Here is a 21529-nt window from a genome sequence, read left to right as displayed (position 1 = left end):
CTTTAAGAAAGTGTGTATCCTCACTGATCTCCAGCTGATGGTTTCCATGTATCCATGCTCCTGCAGATTATTTTTCTAAGTGATTTCACTGCTCTTGCATAACCAGCCATAAAGCAGAGAGCTGCCAGTGGCTGGTGCAGGGCGATGGCAGTGGCACTGCTGAGACCCAGCTCAGCTGGAGGAGGGACACCAGCACCTCTGGCAGTGCCACGTGTGCCCCTTTACAGACTGCAGAGAGACTTCAGACTGATCCCCTTTCCCCAGTGCTGATGCTGTTCCTGCTGGCACAGTGCCCACACAGGAGAAGGAATTTTCTCAATTTCCTTTACAGAGGCCAAGCTATTTGAGATCACACATAGGTTAGGTTTGGTTATTACAAATGTAGAGTTGGCAACCAACAGAAAGGAAAGTGCATCTGTTTTAAACACAAAATGCTGCTCATGAGGTTCCATGTTTTAAATTTATTCCAGATGCTCTTGTTCCAATTGGTCTCTTTGTTGCTCCCCTTCTCAGCGATGTCCCTGCTGTTCAACCAGTTTAAATCTCACCTAATTCACTGTATTGCCTGGCCTGTGCTGAGAGCCAGGCATGCACTGCAGGGATTGTAATCAGCTGTTTACACAGGGTCTTTGTGTAATTGGGGTGGGAGGAGGAGAAATTCCACCAAGGTAAGACAAAACAAACCTCAACATTCAGAGAGCTCTTCCCTCACCAACCCAGACGAATCCATGTCTGTAGACACACACAGACTCATTCATACAGATGTCTGTTGTTCCCACCAGGTGGAGGATCCTTTACCTTGATTTACCCTGGTTTGTTGTTCAGTTTTTTTGACCAGGTCACTGTTTGCCAGTACGTGCCAGGATTTTGTTAAGAATTTTTCAGAAGTCATTAGAAACCACTAACTCTTGTGTGGAAAACTCTACAGACAAGGCACATTGCCTTGACAAAACATCTTGGCACTCCTATAAACATCTTATTTTAAATGTTCTGCCCTTCAACAGATGACAGTATCCAGCTTTCTTCAGTTGGTTTTATCCATAGCTTTGAATTGTGCTAGCAAAAAATGAATGTTACTATTTTTGCTTTCTGCTTTCCATACACAGTGCAGTGAGGTTTCCAAAACATGCAGCCTAGAAGTAATTGTGCTCACTAGACAAATATGAAATAGTTTCTTTAGCATCTATGGCACTTCAGCCCTGAGTGTAGCAAGTAAAAGATTAAATAATTTGAACTGAAATAAAAGCATTAGTCCCTCTTTCCTTCTCTTTAATAGATCCTTGGAATAACTAACAGTACTTGTGTTTGTATGAGTGTCTGGGAAAGAGCTGTGAGAATCACGTTTCCCAGACTGTGTGGAAAAAGAAAAGAATTTGCTAAATATATTTAAAGATGGCTTCATGGCTTGTACACGTAATGGAACTGTAAGCCCTGTGTTTAATTACGTTGTCTGGAATCACTGAAGGAATCTGGGCTGTGAAATGGTGGAGTAGTTAAGAACAACATTCGTCCCCTTTTATGTAAAGTTTGGTTGGAGACCTTAGGGAATGACCATGACACACAGACTGAGTAACTTTTATTTGGCTGTAGGATAATGTCATTCCTGACATAGTATTTCTGATCATACCACACTGTTTAAACACAAGCCATGGCAACCCAGTTACCCTGCATGCACTGAACCTGCTTGGCTAAAAGGAGTTCACTCCTCAGCACACAGACAGTAGCAATGTAAATAATTAATAATAATAATTTCTTCCCTCCCTTGTTAAAAAATGAAAGGCCCAGGAACCTGGTTGCCAAACTCTCCTGAGCTGCTGGGGGGAAGCACAAACCACCCTGCAGTGTGTCTTTCCTTGCCTTGCAATGTTAGGTTGGCATCCTGACAGCCATGTCTTTGAAATTCTGCTGAAACCTACTGCTCATCTTTTTTTCTTTCCCATTTTCAGCCATCCCTTCCCAGTGAAGTTGTTCACCCTCTGTAAAGAAGAGATCAAAAGATCCAAAGACATCCGGAAGCTTCGCTCCAGCATAGGAGTGTGAGTTAATGAAATCAATCCTTTCTCCTAGAAAGTGAAGAATATTTAACTTGCCAGATGTAAGTTAGGTCTGGTTTATGTGGAATTTAAATGGGAAATACACACAAACACATGTGATTGAAGGTTGTCAGAGTCTCATAGTTCTGGATGGTTGAAGTGAAACATACCATCCGATCAAACTGAACAACTTTTAAGATTTTTATATTCCTGAAGATGCTTAAAGGGAATAATTTGCTTTTTCTTTGTAGAGAGCACAGCTTCCCCTCCCTGCTTTTTTCCCAGTGTACATCTTCATCCTGGTCCTCAAAATGTACTTGTGCAGTTATAACACAAGATCTGCTTTTTTCTGGTATTTTCTAGGTTTTGTGGCCTGATTCAATTTCAAGGAGACATGAGAGAGAAAGTTTTCTTCCAGTTGTTTCTCCTCCTTTGCCATCCCTTTCCTGTAGTAAGTACTGAAGACTTTGCATATTATCAACACTATTCTTTACAATACTTTACAAATGAAAAATAATTTAAAGTGTATTAAAGCAGCATTCTCTTCACCAGGTATTAATGTATAGAACAGACTTTATTTCTCAAGGATCTGCTCTCTGCAGTGCTGCCTTCTGACCCAGGCTGCTGGCTGCCTGCCATGTGCCTGGCTGTGCCACATGTGCTGCCCTTCCACCTCCTGGCCTTACTGGTTAAACTGGGAGCACTGCAGGTGCCTCAGTCATTTGTTTCTGGGAAGACCTGTTCATCATTCAGTGCTGAAAGCTCCAACCAGAGAAGTTACTGTCAGTTCTGTGACATTTCTGAGAGCAGCAACACGGGAGTAGGGCTGGTTCAAGAAAAACAAAGCTTTTTTGCCAGGTGTGACAAAAGCTGGTGCAGTGCAGGAAAGTTTAGCAGACTTCTTACCTTTTTCCTGTAACTAACAGGACACAAAAATCTGAGTATGTACAAGAGATCATATGTATGATGAGATTATTTTAGTCCTTTAAAATCTGTGTTGACTTAGGAAGGCTTGGAATTAGGTTTTTTTCATTGCACAAAACCTGGGGGCCCTGACTCTGCAAAGTTCGGTACTTCAGGTTTCTGTTCCATTTCCATGTTGTGTGTACTTGCTCCATGGGGAATCCTTTGCTGCAGGGACAGGATGTAAGAAATGGAGAGAGATCTTTTCAGTTCCGTGGTTTATTGGTATTTTAACATCACAAATGTGTTTCGTTTTTTACAGATGGCTCAATTTGCTTTGGCACTGCTAGTCCAGAAATAACCCTGTAATTCCTTTGCCTTCCTTTGGCCAAGTTGGGCCCTTTCAAGTTGGGCCAGTCTCACATGTTTGAATTCATTCTCTGTGAGGGACAGAGGTGTGGCCTTCCAAAAGGGAAATACTGCACTGAGTGTAGGAGCAGGAATTCCATGAGGTGCCCACACGAGGTCCCTTCCTGCAGGAAATCCCTGTCAGAGGCAGGAGTGGGCTCAGTGTCCACCACAGCAGCCAGTATGAGGGACCAGTACCAGTAACAGCACTGGGCTCTTCCCTATGGATCAGAGCACCCAAAGGAGGCCACAAGGATGGTGAAGGGCCTTGAGGAGAAGCCGTGTGAGGAGCAGCTGAGGGCACTTGGCCTGTTCAGCTGCAGGAGACTGAGGGGAGAGCTCATCGCAGTTACAGCTTCCTTGTGAGAGGAAGAGGAGGGGCAGACACTGATCTCTCCTGTGTGGGGACCAGTGACAGGACTTGGGGAATGGCTTGAAGTTGTGTCAGGGGAGGTTTGGGTTGGATTTCAGGAAAAGGTTCCTCCCTCAGAGTGTGCTTGGGCACTGAACAGGGAATGGTCACAGCCCGAAGGCTGCTTTGGACAACGCTCCCAGGCACAGAGTGTGACTCTTGGGGATGGTCCTGTGCAGGGCCAGGAGCTGGACTCGATGGTCCTGGTGGGTCCCTTCCAGCTCAGCAGCCTGGGTGGCTCTGGCTGGCTCCTGACTGCACCTACGGTGACGTGGTGGACCCGGCCATCGTGGAGCAGGCCATGACCATCCTCAGTGACACCAACTGGTGCGTGCAGTGGGAGCTGAGATAAATGTTAACATTCATTGGAGTTAACAAAATTCAATGCCTTTGAAAGCTGGGGGGCAGGAAGCCGTAAGAAGTGATACCGTAGGTTCAGCTCTTTATTGCTTCCAGGCCACAAAAGCACTGCTGCTAGGAATTCCTCTGTTCTAAAGAGCTCTCCAGGATACTGTCCCACTGGAAGGGGGATGTATAAAATCACCATTAGATAAAGTAAAATACCCATATTTTTCTAACAACATAAAAAGGGAGGAAATCTTGGAAGTTTTCCATGAACCAGAGATTGGGCCTGTGCAAACAGTCAAACTTCAACTGCACAGACAGTTTCTTGGCATTTATGAGCACTGGCAGGATTTGGGGAAAGGAAGGATCTCTGCAAGCTGGAAAACAACAGAATTAGCAGAACAGCTCAAATCTCCCATGAAATGTAATTACCCAACATGCTACAAGTGTTGTATTCAAGCAAAGATTTGGAATTGGAGCAGTTTAGATGTTTCCCAGGCATAGGATGGCCTGAATTGAACAACCACTTCATAGAATGTAATTCATGTTTTACCTACTCTTACCTGTACTGTTTGCTTCCTCTGAGGGCAGGGGAAGAGGGTCCTGATCTCCCTGAGCATGATCCAGTGACTTTTAGAGCAAAGGAATCATTCCATTAGCACTGCTGCAGTGACAAGAGCAGGGAAACAGGATTTTGGCACTGGATTTTCCCCTTTCTGCAAATTCTAGCATTGTGCATTATCAGCACCTGGGGAGGTTGATAAAAGGCTGCATGCCTGGGAGATTTGAGGAAATACAGAGTTTTAATAATTAGTTTATTAGTTTTGCTGCCTTGTTAAACATTTTTCCTTGCCATAAACCTGGGTCATGGGGCATCTGCCACAAACAGCAGTCACAGAGAACAGACAAATGTAGAAAAAGATATAATTTATTTAGCATTATATTAATTGGCTTTTTGTCTTCATTGACATTTCATGGAAATAAATTTATCCTAGACACGCTCAAAGAACACAAACACCTTAAGGCTGGGTGACAGAGTTGCAGGCTGACTTCTATGTACTTTCCAGTTTATTTCTATGCTTGAGCTTAAATAACTTGATATTTGTGAAAAGAAAGCTAAGTTTATCATTATGAGGGGCGGCAGCTGCTCTTTTTGTGAATTTTCCAGTGCAAAATTAGAATGAGAGTCTCAGCTTTGAAGGAGTGGTTACCAGCAATTCTGCCTGTGGTTACAATTCCTTGTTTAACTGCACGTGGAAGTTTAGGATTGTGTTGGGTGTGAGTCAGTGCATTTAAGAGCAGGCTTGCTCAGGAATTGCATAAAGAATTTGTTAACAGACCCTGTGGAACAGGATGAGCTGAGTGCTGTCACCAAGGGATGATTCCAGGGCCAATATTCACAGTGGTACAGGGAAAGCAGTGGCAGTTCAGCTCTCTCAGAAACAACTGGGTTACTAAATCAAAGCAAAATCCTTGCCCAGGAAAACACTCCAGAAAAATAAATACTCTGTTTTCACCCTGTTTCTGTTTTCATTTTTAGGGTGTGCCTGGCTCATTCTGGCTTGGAGCAAGCCCTGTGTACCCTGCTGCACTATGGCCATTGCTCTGAGATGAAAGACAAAGAGCTCATTTACTTAAAACTTAATTGTTTTATCTTGGTAGATTTGAGCTGTTTACAGAGGAAGAGATTTGAAGTTGTTGCTGAGTGTCAGAACGAGCTGCTTGTTTTCCTCAAGCTCTCTCAGTGCTAAAATAATTCTGAATTACCCCTAAGTATTAGCAGCAGGAAGCCAAATGAGAATTTGAAGGAATATGGTAATTACTGGGATAGATATATTTTCCTTGTTGGGACTACAGAGACTTTATCATAGAATTGTGTCATGCAGAGTTCAAACAAATTACTCTATAAATAATCCATTTTGTTTAGCCACAGGAAAGTTTGCAGTAGTAAATAAGACAAATTGTTCAAGGTGTGAAAAAAACAAAGTTCAAGTTATTTCTAACCTGCCCTTTTTTGCTTTTTATCTATAGAGGGGATGGGACAGTCTTCTCCAAATCCAGTAACTTCAGAGAATAAATTAAGTGAACCTCTAATGAAAAGGGTTGTACAAAGAAGTGGGTTTTTTTAATATAAAACTCTATAAAAGAATAGTCTTGGACATTTTAATAGCAACTGGTTACCTGTGGCAGATCTGGTGTGTATTTATGGTTTATCTGGCTTAGGATGGTACAAAAATGGTCCAGTAGTCTTCAAATGTGACCCAGCAAAAACTCCTGCAATTTGAAATATGCTGAAAGGACACCCCCATTGTGCTGCAGGGTGCATGGATCACTTAAGGAGTTGTAAGGATGTGTCTGAATTAACTGGAACCAACCTTTCCTCTCCCAGGGAAGCAGAACTGCCTGTGGTGAGAGAGAGACGCAACTGCCTCTGTGACCTCATGAAAGTGCCCAGACCCCAGCTGGTGCCCAAGGTGAGGTGGGAATGAGCTCCAGGGGGTGGTTTGTTCATGGAGGTGTCTGTGAGGATGTTCCCAGCCAGCTGCAGAACACGTGGGGTGGCTGGAGCTGCTGCCTGAGGCCCTTCCAGCCTGGTTCCGGAGAGCATTCCAGGCTGGCAGCGCCACATTCCAGACACAGATGTGCAGCCACTGCTCCTCTGCCCTTCCTGGGGAAAGACAGAAACTTCTCAATTTCAACAGCAAGATGATGACATGAGGTGGTGTGCAAACCACAGGATTGCAGCACTGCCTCTGTGGATGAATAGGATTAAAAAAACCATAAAGTGTGTGTATATATATTAAAAAAATGTACATTTTTATATGTTTTTGTTATGTTTTATATGTTATATTGTTGTACCTATCTGATATATATAAAAAGTATACAAAAGAACCCATGCACAGGGAGACACATGACACATCCAGCTGTAGGTCCCACATGGTTCCAGTGCAGATAGTGTGGACTTGCCCACCAGCCCCGTGTTTCAGAATTTCAGAGCTTTCTAGAAGAAGTTTTTTAGTGTTTTAAAGAATATGTGTTACTGTGTATGTATAAATATTTATCTTCCTTTATAGACTCATACTTAAGACATCTATGAGTACCCTTCAAAGACCTCCTGCTGCCCCATAGCAGTTTCTTTATCCATTTTGCAGTTTTTACCATCTGCTTTTAGTACAATTTTAAGAAACCTCAGCTAACATTTTTATAATTCTGCAAAACAAGAGCCTGAACCTCCTGCCCAGACAAGGAATTGTTTTTAGAACAAAAACTTTTAGAGGTTGCTTTTAAAGGTCTTCTAATCAAGTAATAGAAAGGTTATGCTCAAAATAAGAGATCTTACAAGATAAACTCTTTGATCTCAAAAAACCCCTTATTTTAATCCTTTATTATTGAAGGCTGGAGAATACTGATACTTCAGGAGAAAACTGTCTCTAGGGTAAACAAAATAGTAAGAAATATCCAAATACACATCTAGGTATCCCTGATGGAGCTTGTACAGGTGCAGTCTGGATGTTCTGTGCTCAGTTTGGAACTTTATCTCTTGCTCCCGTGTAACTTCCAGCACAGAGCTGAGCCTGCAGCTGCTGTGCCAAGCTCATGGTGCCACTGAAGAGGAGAGGTTCTCCCAGCTGTGCCCATGTCCCCAGTGCTGCTCCCACCAGTGCCCAGCACTCAGCTCGGCACCAGTGGGAGAAGCCAGAGAGGAGGCCAAGCATGGCAGGATGAAAAGGTGAATGAAGTTGGCTGTAGCTGAAATCAGCATTTTCCACTCCTTTAAATTTTGTACAAACAAAACTTGCTGGAGGGTAGTTCAAACCATGGTGTTAAAAGGACTAAATATTACAGCTGGGACAGTGCCAGAACAGTGATGCCACAGGACAGTGATGCCACAGGCCTGCTCCATGTGACCTGTCCTTTTCCTTTCTCTCTGGCAGAGTTCAGCATGAGGAGCAGCAGGCCCTGGCTGCTGGTCTGTACTGGAGCGCGTGGTTCCTGTGCTGCCAGGATCCCGACACGCTGGATTCTCAGCAGAGCTGAGCACTGCACTGCTGGACAGAAGAGGCAGAGCCTGTCTGAAAGCACAGATGTGCCCACAGGAAGACAACCAAAATTCCTTGTTTTCAGTTTTTAATGTTGCTGTCTGGCAGGTTCTTGTCATGCTCTGTCACACTGACCTGTCTGGTTTAGTGTCAGTGGTTTGTACTTCCCTGACTGAACGGAGCCTGTGCTTGTACACACACCAAGAATTAAACCTGACCTGCTGCACTGGTCTCTTCAAGATTTATTTTCCAGGGGTAAGAATGGCAACACTCAGTGATACTGAAATCATCCCAAGCATCAAGTGTCCCTGTGGAGAAGTCTGTCAGTCCTATGTCAAAGCCTCTCGTAACAGCTCCTTCTGTAACTAATTCAGACAAATTGTTTTTGTGGTAAATTCAGTGTTGAGGAAGGTGAGTCAGTTGTTCAAACAGCTGCCAGGAATCCAGCCCATTTCTTACCCCCTACAAAATGACTCCAACACTGATATTTAGTGAGATCAGTGTGAGGGGGAGGTCAAATGCACAGGCCACATCATATTGTAATTACAGTTATTTTATGGCTGTAATTAAGTCCCACTGTCCCAACACTTGGAACAGTGGCTGTGTGTGTATTTAGACACATCTCTACAAATTTGAAAGGAAGGTTAAATTCAGGCAGAGAAGCTAAAACCAAGCCAATTTCCCTGTGAAGTATCTGCTGCAAACTGCAGGTGTTCACTTCCACAGCTCCAACCTGCCTGGCTCAGGTTCTGTTTTTGAAGAAAGTGACTATAAATGGGATTATTCAATACTTCTGAAGGATTCTTGCAAGCTGGACTGGCAGCTGGAATTCGTGGAGCTCAGGGTTCTTCACTGACTGTTGATCAAGTGGTTCTGAGCAGCAGCCAGCCTTGGCCATGTGCTGCACCCACCCCAGGAGGAAATCTTCCTGCACCCACAGCCCCTGTGCTGCTCTGCTGCCACTCACAGGGAACTTTCTAGAACATTCTTGAGAGCTTTTGGGGTTGTAAAGTTGCACCTAGAGGTCCCTGCTGCAAGAACAGCACAAGCTGTGCTGGCACAGCCTGAGTGTTCCAATGGGAGAAAGTGCAGTGGAAATGGTGAGGAGCTGCACATGGCCTCACCTGGCTGCCAGGTGCTGTCACAGACACAGCTGTGCTGCTCACACAGCCCCAAAGCTGAGGATGCTCCCTTGGAACCAGCCCTGGCTCTCTGCAGAGCCCTGGCACACACCAGCAACTGCTCTGGGAGCAGGGAACGTGCTGGGAGCAGGGAGGGGCTGAGGGCTCCAAGCAGTGTGTGACAGAAAACTCTGTGCACTTGCAGTGCTTCAGGCTTTGCCTGAGGCATTGCTGAGGCTTCTGGTAACCCGAGGGCCTGTGTTTGGTGGGTGTTTAAATTAGAAATACAAGCTCCCAGTCAAACTGAGTGATGTGCAACAGTAAAACTGAGCACACAGCATTACCCGTGGTGTAACTATGACCTCCCTTACAAAGGGATTACTCAGCCCAAAGAGTAAATTAATGAAGCACAAATGACTAAAAAATTCTAAACCCCTGAAGAGTTCAGTCTTCCTGCACCCAGATACACAGAGAGCAGCACACTTCAGTAGCATTGCCTCACCTTGGTTCAGTTAAAGTGATAATAATCCATCCCTTCCTTCAGATTCAGCATGTCCAGGTTTGTTTCAAAGGCTCCACCTGTCAAATCCTGCAAAGGAAGAACAAGAAAATGATATCAAACTCATTTCAGGTTGTAACAGGTTTGGGTTATTGGTTCTTTAGGCCACAGAAGAAAGTCCCATTCGCAGAACTAAACAAATAAACCAGACTCAGGAAGGTTTCTATTCAAAAATTAAGGGTATGTCGAAAAGTTGGTGTTCAAATTAGTATGGGGGGGGTATCAGGCAACTCCTCAAATCTGCTGTGCTGCTCTGGAGCACACAAGGGCTGCTCAGCCCAGCTCTGCTCTTCTGTTTGCTAACGCAGACAGAGATAGAAAATGGATGTCAGTGATGTCATTAAGAAAACAGGGCAACTTCAGCATTCCTGAGCACTGGGGTCTTCCTGGAATCCTTAATTCTACTGATCTTAAGGAATGTCACAAAAAAACCCCCAAAAATTAAAGCTGGCAACACCACAGGTGGGGGATAAAGCGGTTGCTCGTGTTTGTGTGGTTGGCCCAGAACAGTAAGAGTGAGGTGTTAACTGTGAATGTTTAGGATGGCAAGTTATAGAAACTGAGTCCCACTGAAACTGGAATTGAAGGAGCTGGAAAAAGTAACCTGGCTTTATAGAGGGGTTAAAAAAATACATGAGAGACCAGATGCTGAATTAAGTGGGAGAGTTAAAGACAAATCTTTCATTCCCAGAGCACAGGAAAAACCAGGCAGGGCTGTACAATAAGAGATCTAACCACATATTTTCTAAAAGCTTTATACAATCAAGCTACTTTAATTGCTGTGACAGAAAAATAAAAATCCCTTTCATTTCCAGCCATTGGAATCCAAGCCAAGCCAGGGCACAATGCAGCACTTCTGAGCATTTTGCTTTTACCTCTAAGTGAGAGCAAACACGGAGCACAAACCCTTGGGTGAAGTGGCCCTGCAGGGCCACGCTGCTCTGACCAGCTAAAGCCACACTTGCATTCTCTTCAGCAAAAACTCACAGAGCAGAATTCCAGCTCCAGCTGTCTGTGAAGCCATTGTAAAATGCAAACTGAGCAAAGATCAGAGGATGCCTGCTTCTTCCAGAAGGATTTGCTCTTGTACCAAAGCCATGCCAGTGCTCACAAGAGAGGAACTGCCTGAAAAAATAAATGAGCCAATGCTGCTCCAAGTACATGGCCAACAGAGTCACTTCTTGTAAACAACCCACTTAATAAACATCTAATCTCTGAAATCACCCTCTCAGAGCTGCATAGAAACATGCAGGTTTTGTCTGTATCAAAAGGAAAAATAATCCCCTACCATGAACAGCAAAATAAAAGCCAATTAAAGGCCCTTAAAGCACACTTCCTTCTTCAGAAAATGGTGAGGAACTTAGGTTGGTAAAGAATAAGCAAGCAGAAAATGCTCAGTGGCCATGAGGGGAAAAATAGACTGAAATCCCAACTGAAGTCAGAGACCAGAGTTTGCAGACAAGATGTTGTATAATAGTCTCATTGTAAGGGCTTCTCAGATTAAATGTGCTTTCGAACAGGTTGCACAGATGTTTTGTCTGGGGACTTCCACCCACCATTATATGCAGTATGAAAAATTAAATTAGTTGTAATAGTACTTGCTGATCCAAGAGTTTATCAACCAACAGTACACGATAATGCCCCGAGGCACTTTGAGCCTGGCTTTACAACCCAGAGTTATGAGCTCAGAGCTGATCATGAGGTTGGGAGTGCCAAGTTAAAAGCAGGCAGTACCAGAGGAGAGGAGACTCAGCTAATCCATCTCTGAGGAGATCCAGCACAGCATTAGAATGGCAGTGTTGTGGGGAGCTAAAGGTTTTAGTTGCTGTCAGAGGGGTTTTTTATGAATGTTCACCACTGCAGTGTATTTGCTATTTTAAAGCTTCTGTGTTATAACAGCAAAAGAACTGCTGGTTATCATCTTCTAATTATATATTATCAGGGCAGTTAAACCATTTGGAATAAGTTACCACAGTCAGGCACAGAAGATGCTTCAGAACTGGCACGGCCAAAAGCCATTTTGTTTAAGGCCTGATCTAATAAACAAAGCCTTTGCCATACACGGGGCTGCAAAATACTGGGCCCAAAGGAGGCTGAGTGCATGTGCTCATTGGGGTATATTTGGTATTGGGCAAGGAAGTACAACAGATCCAGCTCCTTTACAGAAGTTGGACCTTTTCTTATTCTTAATTCTACCCAATACTGCTGATTTAAATCCCCCAAATCCACTGCACAATCAGTTTGATTAAAAAGGCCATTCAACTGCATAGCAAAAGCTTCTGGGAAAAGTCACTTACTGTAAATAGAAACTCATTTTGCTAGGGAGCAAACGCTGCTCCTGCAGATAAAGCCAAAGGTGGAACTCACCAGCTTCACACAGATCACGAAGGGCGGAGACGCGTCCCTGAAGTGACACACGGGAATTTTTGGTTTTGGTCTCTCCTGCAGGAAGAAGGGGTACAGAAGCACACAGGTTACTTGCTAGCTTGGTTTTAGGAGCTGCTAAACTCTTAAAAGGGGAAAAAACATGTTGAGCCCTGATGCTAAACAGACCTTGCTCATTCTCTGCCCGTTGTTTCAGTGCCTGTCACATTTCAGTGCAATTGTGCCAAGTTACACCAAATCTGAATTTGCAGCTTTCTGCTGCTGAAAGGAGCAGTTCTCACAGCTCCACTGCTTCCTCCTCACCTCCAAGTTCTACTTCCAGCCCTTTCTCAAACAATTTTCTCTTTGATACGATGCAAGGTAAGCAGCTTCAATAGCCTGTCCCATAACAAACTATGTTCCTTCTTTTTTTGGTTAATTTTTTGCCATTTTAGTGAGCTGCATCAGTTCCTGTGCCATCAGAGAACATCAGAGCAGGCACAAGAGCAGAGACAGAGGAGGATCTTTCCCTCCTGGGAGGAACTGTTAAATGGCTTATGCTCAGCTGGGACTTCACCAGATAACTTGCTGGAAATCTTTTAATTTTGAGGGTTCCTTCCCTTTATCCACCATAAACCAAATTCTACTCCCACTTAGAAGACGAACCTGTCAGTGAAGACTATGTTTTACCCCATCATCAGAATCCTTTCAGAATATGTATTTTTGTCTTTCTAAACTGACTTCACTGAGTGTGAAGCTGACAGTCCTGGCTCCAGTTTGCATTCCAGTGTCCATTCCCAGCCCGCCAATCTTCTGTCACGGCCTCTTTACCAAAATGAGCTGCTACATAACAGACAAGATCAGTGACAAATTCCTTCATCACATTCCCCAGGACACTTCTACATCACAATAAAGAATGCAAGAGTGCTTATAACTCACCTCAGATTCCTCATACGTGTAGAATCCTTTTGTTATTTTCTTTTCATCAACATCACAAAATGCACTTACCTGGAAAACAGAAGCAGAATGTTTCAATAGCAGCATTTCACCTGTAATGTATCTCTGTAGCAATGCTGCAGGCATGGGAATGGACACAGGAATAGGGCAAAGCACCCTGGGCCTCCTTTGGAGCTTAAACACTTTATTTATTAAATCCTTTCTGGATGTATCTTAAGGAGTTGGGAAAATTCTGCAGCTGTCTATGAGCACACTGTGTACATGAGCACAGGTGATCTCGGTCACTGCAGAAGGGAACACCACCAACCCCATCCTCAGGGAGTAAACTAAACCCCAGAGACCAGCCTCCTTGTTTTGGCACTTCCACTAAAACCCAAGATGAGATGTAATAAAAACCTCTCTCCTCCTGTCCACCCCAAGCATGGAATGCACCCCCAGACACCCCAGGACAGTGGTGCTGCTTTGGGGGCACTGCAATACCTGCCTCAATGCCAGGGCACAGCTCACCAAGTTTGGGAATTCCTATGGTTGTGGACTTGTATTTTTTGACTGAAAAGTTCAGCAGATCTGGTGTTCAAACACAAATTACTGCTTCATTTTGCTTATTCTTACCAGAGTTATGAAAGCATTATTTGCAGCCCTAGGTGCCAGATGTTTCAGATGGGTTTTTATTTGCATTCCTCATAAATAGGCAGAATAAATGCCTGCCATCTAAAATACACAGTGGCCTTATTTTTGAGCCACTAAGTTGCCAGGAACATTTTGGAAGACTTTTTAAAATAAACATGGCTATGTTTTCCTCTGACTTCCATTGGATCTATTCATATCATCTACATGGAGCTCTTATGCTGAAGCAGAACAGTTGAGATAGATAAGGTCGTACAGAAATCAATTATTCTGGTGAAAGCTGGATAGCAGCTTTCATATCTTTTTAATTGCTCCATTAAAAATTGATTAACAACACTTACTGCTGAGAAAATCTGAAAAGCCAAACAGCTGCTTATTAATTTATTAAGTTAGAGAAGGCTGAAAAGGCTGGCTCGCTTTCCGTGTCTAAAATCGCTCTCACACATTTTCTTCCTGTGATTAAGATGGTTTTTCTTTTACCTAAAGTGACCTCATTCTGTTTGTGTAGAGGGAAACACTGTTTTTCTAATACCATAATATCACTTCCTTCATTAAACATCAATGGCAAGAGAATGCAAACAAAAGTATCAAGGGACTGCAAATAAGGCTGCGAACCACCAGCGTCCAAACCCATGTGGGAAATGAGCTGATGAACTGGAGGGGCTGGGCAGGGACAGTCCTTGGAACCCCTTAGAGGGAGGCATTCAGACCTGGAGAAGAGGTTGCTTGAAAACAGACATCAAAGGAAGGACAGAACATTAAGGAAGCATGAAATTTCCACAGTGGGGCTGTGTGAGTGAGGAACAACATTGGGGGCAGAGCCAGACCTTTGCTCTGGGTGATCCTGATGCAGGGATTGCACTAAGGACTTTAACCCTGTGTCAGCATTGGAATGGAAAGAGAAAGGAAGGAGGGGATTCAGGAAGGTCCTGGGCATTGTACAAGGTGTTTGTGGCTGGTGCAGCTGGGTTGGACAGTAACACACACAGGAGCTCCTTCACAGGTTAATACACTTTACATCCCTGGCCCTATTTCCATGCCCACAGCAATGCTTTATTGTAGCTGAAAAATCAGATGGTGTGGATGTGTACATACACACATCCATGTATGAGTATATATAAATATGTGTGTACATGAAGGGAATCAAGTAGAAGTCACTGTGGGAACAGAAGTTCCCCAGTTGTAATCTCTTCATTCTGTGCTAACCACCTTTAAAATTCGCCAATATTCAGCAAATCTCAGTTCTACCACCTGTGTTTTACTGTCCTATAAGCTGTGATCATAATAAACAATACTTAGCAGGATATGCCTTCAATGTCAGCCCAACAGAGCTCTAGGAACAAACACAGTCCAATATGTTAACTTACCTTCCAATAACTGAAGCTATTTTTGAAGATGCTTATGCTCTTATAGATAATAAAAACCAAAACAGAACACCAAAACTTATGACACAAGGTAAAGTGAAATTCTATTTACACTTTGCTGTCAGGAACTGAGAATTCAGCTGCAAGAAATGTGCTGGAAAGTATTGCTGTTCACCCTCAGTGTGTTACAATACAGTTAACAGAACCCCCTGACTGCTGCCTGGACTTCTCAACATGAACCAATTTCTTCCTAATATCCAATCTCAATCTCTGTCAGTTTAAAACCATTTCTCCTTGTCCTGTCACTCTCCAAACAGTCTCTCTCCAAAGACAATTCTTGTATCACTAAACTGCCATGAATTCCAATACTCCCTCTCACCCTGGGCCATCACTCAAATTTCGGGGTGTAGAAAACTCTGCCTTTTCCACAGTGACTCCCCAGCCCCCAGAACACCCCCCCTGCCCCCAAAACCCCTCCATGAAAAAAATAACACAGGTGAGTCTGTGATAAAATTCCCTTGGAAGCTGGAAAGGACTCAAACCCTTTTTTGTTATCACTGAGGTATTTCCCTGTATAATTCTCAGTGGATTCAGGCAGCTTAGATCTGATATTTACAGTAGTAGAAAACAGGTCAGACTTGAATGGGCAATTTTTCTGCCAGGCTGCACACCATGTGGGTGGCCAAAATGTAAGTCAACTATTTTTCTGACACACACTATTTTCCAATTAAAGCAAAGCTATGTCTGGAGTCTAAATACAGGACTTAGGCACAGTTGTTTATCCTATAAGGAGAAGTAAGGGCATCAGGCTTATGTGAGTTATTTACTTTATACACTATCAGGAAAAACCCAGAGACACCTATTTATTTTCCTGCATTAATGGGGTTCTTTCTTGTAGCTTTTATGAAGAACATCTATCCACACATGAACTCCTGTCTCCCTGTAAGCAACCATGAATTATAAAGCCATAAAGGAGTCTCAATTTGCCTTTTTTTTTTCTTTTCCTTTTAGCAAAATGACTCTTTGGCAATATCTCTGACAGTATGACACCACTGAGTCCTCAGCTCACACTTCAGTGTTACTAAAATATATAAATTATTAAGTGTTTTTGTTTTGACCATCACTTGTATAAATATCTGCACAATTACAAAATTTCCAAAGGAGAAAACACTGCTAATTCTCTCAGCTCAGAACTGGAGGAGACAGCTGGGGATCTGCTGTAGGCAAGCTATGGAACTACTGAAAGTCATTTTTATAAATATGGATTGCAACTTCCATTAACAGTGGTGTAAGGGAAAAAGGAGAAGTCGCCTTCTCCCTGGTAAGAGAAAGTTTACATAGCTCAAAAGATAAGATATTTACTCTGAAACAATCTGTGCTAGGGGAAGACACGTTTGAGAAAGATAAAAGCCCTTCTCTGGCTGGCTCTTCCTAATAAACACAGGGGCTCTGCAGGGCCAGGCTATCAGACCTCCCTGGGGAAAAGGAGATTAATGGGCAGCAGATCCTCCTCCAGTGGACAGCCTAGGAAGTCACTGAAGGACCAGGAATGACACAAGAGTGCCTTGGGGTGCAGCTGGGACTACCTGCCTGCTTCAGCCCTGCTATGATTACACAATTTGTTGTTTGTTTCCTGTGTGACTTGCTGGCTACTGCAGAGAATGTTTCCTCACACTTCCCATTCCACTCAGATTTCATAATGGAAAAACTGAAAGATTTCACCAGCTTAACAATGTCCTTTTATGGTGAATGATCTGCACAGGATTTTATTCCCCCATCTTCTTTTCACCTGTGGTTTGGTTTAGGTGTGTAACAACCATTTACAGAAAGCAACAACATGTTACAACATCACAGCACCTTCTCAAGGTCTGTTGGAGCTGGAAGGGCACGAGAGGCAAGTTTTACATGGGAGAGTGAATAACTGAGTAGAACTGACAGAAAACTGGAGAACTCTTTCAATAAATGGTCACCTGCACACTGTGGCTTCTCCCTCCCCGTAACATCAACTGGTCCTGTCAGAGCCACCTTCAAAGAGACAACCTGCAAACTCTACAAAATCCTATGGGAGCAGGTCTTTCCTGCTGCATTCCCTCCACATCTCGTGCAATCCCCATCTGTTTTAAACTTCCAGTGACCCTGTTAATTCTTCTATTTATAATTCCTTCATTGAAGCTTGTAGAAAGCCTCGGAAGCATGTTAATATACATCTCTGCAAAAGCAAAATCAATTCTGGCCATTCATGTCAAAACAAAGTATCTGAAAGCATTACAATGCAAGTTTAAATAGATACAGCCAATGGCAAAGAGAACAAGAGACATACAGAGGCATAAACAGCTTCTGCCACAACATGGAACCAGCAAGCATCAGTCACAATCTGAGTGATTTTCTGTATCAGGAGCTGCTTTTATTTCACCTCTTTAGCATTAGAGCCAGGACAGAAGCTGTGGATATCTTTAAATCCCAAGCATGCATTTCATTATTCCATTTAGACACCATTCCACTGAAAATAGCAGTAGCTTCCCCCTTTTCCACATATCCATAACAAAGTCACTGGAGGATTTTAATACCAGAATCCAACATGCAAAATAAGCTGCTAAACACTGGGCATAAAACATTCCCCTTATTATGAACAACATACACCTGCCTTCATAGGTAACAGGGTGGGACCTTGCTGCCAGAGTCTCATCCCTACAGAGTGGAACAGAGTCATGCCAGGCCTGTTCTGGGTGTGCACAGCTCTGTGCTGACAGAACAGAGCTTGCAAAAACCACTTCCTCCCAAATGGAAAGAGCAGGGAGTTTTCCTGGCCTTGAAGCATTCACTACAGTCCAAAATGAAGCCTCTGTTTACACCACGCCATTTTAGGGTGTTTTATACCTGGATTTAACTGAAACTTTCAAATTTCATCTCTCTCCTTGTCCTGGAGGCTTTTAACTTGCGTTCACATTGCCATTCCACTGTCAAAGTGGGTGTAATATCCTTCCCTTTATTCCTGTCTCTTCTCTTTCCACGTCCCCACTCCAGGCTCTGATAGTACCACTCACATACTTTTGGAGTGGTTAAAATGCCACAAAACTTAACCATTCCTCAGTTCTGGGAGTGGGCTGAAGGACCAGAGCTGCAACACAAGGTTTGGTGACTTGGAAAAAGGCGAAGGGAAAGCAGTGGATGATTTTAAACAGTTGATGAGCCAGGAAAAAGGGCCTTCAAAATACTTTCTCTGTTTGTCACCACCAGACAAGGTTGTTCTAGAGGGATGGCATGGCCTGGGCTGTGTACAAGCACTGCTTCCAGGCCACTAATGAGCTGATGCTTGTTTGGTCCTTGCCCCTGCTTTTCCATGAGCCACTGGAACACTATTTTCAGCCATCGGAAATGACACAAAATGTTAATGCTGAAGTTCTCCTTTTAGCTAAAGCTTGATGGAGAATAAAAGAGCAGACAAGACAGCTCAGAAACCCTCCAGGCACATGGAGCATCCCAAAAACATTTGGTTTCCATCTTCAGCTGCAAATTATAGACACAACGGATGTGTTTTAAACAAAAAAAGGTCTGTTTGACTTCATTCTTGCAGAAATGCTAATACTGAACCACTGTCAGCAGTGTGAATCAAGAAGGGGACAGCCAGGAAGCAGAATTTCCCTAAGAATACTGAGATCATGGTAATTAATTCATAAAAAAACCTACTAGTGGAATCATTTTCTTCGTGTGTTGCTGTTTAGCAAAAATACTGAGCCTTGGATTTTTGCCTGAATCCTTTGGAGACAAAGCATCATTTTAATATTCACCATACAGATGGCTGAAGGAAAAGGGAGAATTGCTGAGGTGTCCTTTTCTCTTTTAACATAACCATAAGTCACATTCACACTGTTTTCCAAACAGACTAAAGCAACAATTTGTTAGTGAGTATGAACACAGCCAGACTGCTGCTTCCTAGAATTGCCTGAATTTTGTTTCCTAAGAAACAATGCTCTTTGGCACAGGGCAGAGCTGGACTTTTCAAACATCCCACAAAGACCTTGTCAGCATAAGAAATGCAATTGCTTTGTTTGCCAGGTTCTGAAAATACTAAAAGCATTCTTTTTTTGAAAAAGATGTTTTCTTACACACCCTAAGCCTGACAGTTCAAATTAATTAATTCTCTACTTGAGGATTTAGTAGAGTCCAGGTGTTTTTTCCAAAATTACAAAATAATACAAGCTGTATGGAGTAGGTTTTTTTTTGGGGGGGTGGGGTGTCATTATTAATCCTAGGAGTATCCTAGGAGTATGTGTCCCAAATTTTCTACAGGTACTTAGTGCCAACTGAGAAAACAACCCTGCTGTGACTCCACAGTCCAGCCAAAGTCAGTCTCAGGACATTTGATGAAATTCTGCATCTCAATAAAAGAGTACAGTCAAACAGAGCACAAGTAAAATTTTCAGGAGTCTAAACTGACTTAAAGTATAAAACCAACTAAAATTAAGTCTAGACAGAATATAGCTCTCTAAACTTAATTTTAGATGGTTTTATACTTTAATAGATTTTTATATATAAAAATAATTATAATTGTCATTATGATTTTTATATAATATAGAATGAAATAATATATCGATATAATTGTTATAATAAATTAACAAATAAAGCATACATAAACTTAGTTAAATCTTAGTTAAATTATACAGCTAATTTTGGCAATGTTACCGGCATTGCAAAGGCCATTGGACCTTTTAAGATCACACTTTTACACAACTGGACCTTCAAGAGGAGGAAATGGTAATTATATTGATGTAATGCATCATCTTCTGCCCTTAAGGGGCTTTTGGAATTGTGCTTGAAAGGTGTCTAATTTGCATAATTGATGAATTCATATCTCAGGGCCTCCATTTATTTACAGGACAACACAAGATTCCACTTGCAGATTCAAACATACTAAATCTCTGGTGCTCTCATAATTAAAAATATATGAAAGCTTCAATCTTGTTAAGTTGGTCTTTAAAGGGTGAGACAGGAAAAGCATTTTATTGTTTTCAGGACTGGGAAGGATGAAGCAACAACTATTTACAACCTTTGTTCATATGGGATTTTAGAGTCTTTGGCAAGAGTTGCAGATTAGTCACAAAATACCTGAAGGATCTTAGAGGAAAAGTATAATACGGAGTTTCTCTACTGTCCTTTTACTGTTACTCACTTGGAATAAAATGAAAACTGCCACGAGTTACCTACTGCAAATTATATGAATTTATTTGCTGAAACTGCAGCAGCATAATCCTTTGAATAGCTCCTGCAGAAGTGAGATCTGTTCCCTACTTCTGCAGCCTTTTGCCAGTGACTGATATGAAACACAGGGATATCATTTAAGCTTCAGTACTGGCTGAGGTGGACAGACTTGGGATCTCGCTTTTGGAAAAGCCAGGAAGTTACAGTGGCAATCATAATGAGCCTGAACAGACCCATAGAACAAGTGCTTTAATCACTACAGAGAACACTAATTTAATCAGAAATCAGCTATCCCAAAGCCTCTACTCTCACTTAGGATGACACAAGTCCTTTTCTGAAGGTATTTATCTTCGTTTACTGCTGAGAAAGCCCCTGAATCCTTCAGATAACCTGTCAGACTGAGGGGATGGTTTGATTGCTCTGCCTAGGGTGTTAAGGATCACTGTGCCTGCGTTTTAGCAGCAGTTTTCTGCAGCACATGTGCAAACTGAGCCACACTTGGCTCATGAAATTGCATCTGGCACGTGGGTTTGCTGAACGTGTCTGCTACAGCAGCCAGTAACTCAGGGGTTAATGCTCGGTGCAGAACTCCAATATCCAACCAAACCCTGCTGGAATATGTGCAATTGTAACCTTGACAGAAGCAAAACAGCATCCCAGCCTGAGCAGTGCCAAAGCAAACGTTAAGGAAAGGTCAGGGGGAGGAGCACCAGGATCCCGCTAATTGGAACCACTCCGGGGCTCGTGTGCGGGGCACGGAGCTCGTTCCCCAGGAAAGGAGCTGGGCCTGGCGTCTTGGGCAGGAAAGTGCCAAAACCACAACAATATTATTTTTCTCTTGCATTTTTTATCCCCTCTTCTGTGACATCTTTAAGTTGTCACCCTGTGTTGAACGGGGTGTTCTCCACCTGCAGGAGGAGGTGGCAGATGTACTCCAGAGCTTGGGAGAGGCTCTGTCTGAGCACCAGTCTCCATTTTGGCTTGGTACAAAAAAAGCTAGAAAACAAAACCAAACAAAATCCCAACAGCTGAGATGGTGAGACAGCACCAGAAAACCCAACATGGTCTATTTTTTTCTGTAACATCTCAAAAATCTACCAGACAAGCTGCCATCTCTTCCCTTAGAACTTATTTCTCATTTTCCTAATTTTGCAGAGAGAGAAGTACAATGGCTGCTGAGTGTCAGCCCAGTGGCTG

The 21529-nt window shown here is 43.0% G+C and overlaps 2 protein-coding genes across 11 annotated transcripts in view; one reads left to right on the top strand and one right to left on the bottom strand.

Moving 5' to 3' along the window:
• The window catches only part of TBCD (tubulin folding cofactor D), a 114936-nt gene extending 106564 nt beyond the window's left edge, over positions 1–8372 (top strand). The window contains exons 36-41 of the mRNA XM_008640610.2: positions 1947–2036; positions 2397–2488; positions 3533–3544; positions 3978–4083; positions 6491–6575; positions 8037–8372. Of these exons, the coding sequence (XP_008638832.1) occupies positions 1947–2036; positions 2397–2488; positions 3533–3544; positions 3978–4083; positions 6491–6575; positions 8037–8048 (397 nt within the window). The 3' untranslated portion in view covers positions 8049–8372. The remainder of the gene's footprint in view (positions 1–1946; positions 2037–2396; positions 2489–3532; positions 3545–3977; positions 4084–6490; positions 6576–8036) is intronic.
• The window catches only part of B3GNTL1 (UDP-GlcNAc:betaGal beta-1,3-N-acetylglucosaminyltransferase-like 1), a 104938-nt gene continuing 87429 nt past the window's right edge, over positions 4021–21529 (bottom strand). For 7 of the 10 annotated variants that reach the window (XM_008640546.2, XM_017743203.1, XM_017743204.1 and 4 more), the window contains 4 exons: positions 13125–13193; positions 12189–12263; positions 9765–9851; positions 5012–6769 (listed from right to left, as the gene is read on the bottom strand). In XM_008640546.2, coding sequence (XP_008638768.2) covers positions 9771–9851; positions 12189–12263; positions 13125–13193 — 225 coding nt within the window. In that variant the 3' untranslated portion in view covers positions 5012–6769; positions 9765–9770. Of the gene's footprint in view, positions 4766–5011; positions 6770–8239; positions 8507–9764; positions 9852–12188; positions 12264–13124; positions 13194–21529 lie in introns of those variants that run through there. The other 3 variants (XM_017743199.1, XM_017743200.1, XM_017743201.1) reach the window with 3 other exon arrangements.

The sequence above is a fragment of the Corvus brachyrhynchos genome, unplaced genomic scaffold, assembly GCF_000691975.1.
Source record: "Corvus brachyrhynchos isolate BGI_N302 unplaced genomic scaffold, ASM69197v1 scaffold148, whole genome shotgun sequence".
NCBI lineage: Eukaryota > Metazoa > Chordata > Aves > Passeriformes > Corvidae > Corvus > Corvus brachyrhynchos.
The sequence above is the reverse complement of the archived record's forward strand: the minus strand, read 5'-3'. Positions and strand labels throughout refer to the sequence as shown.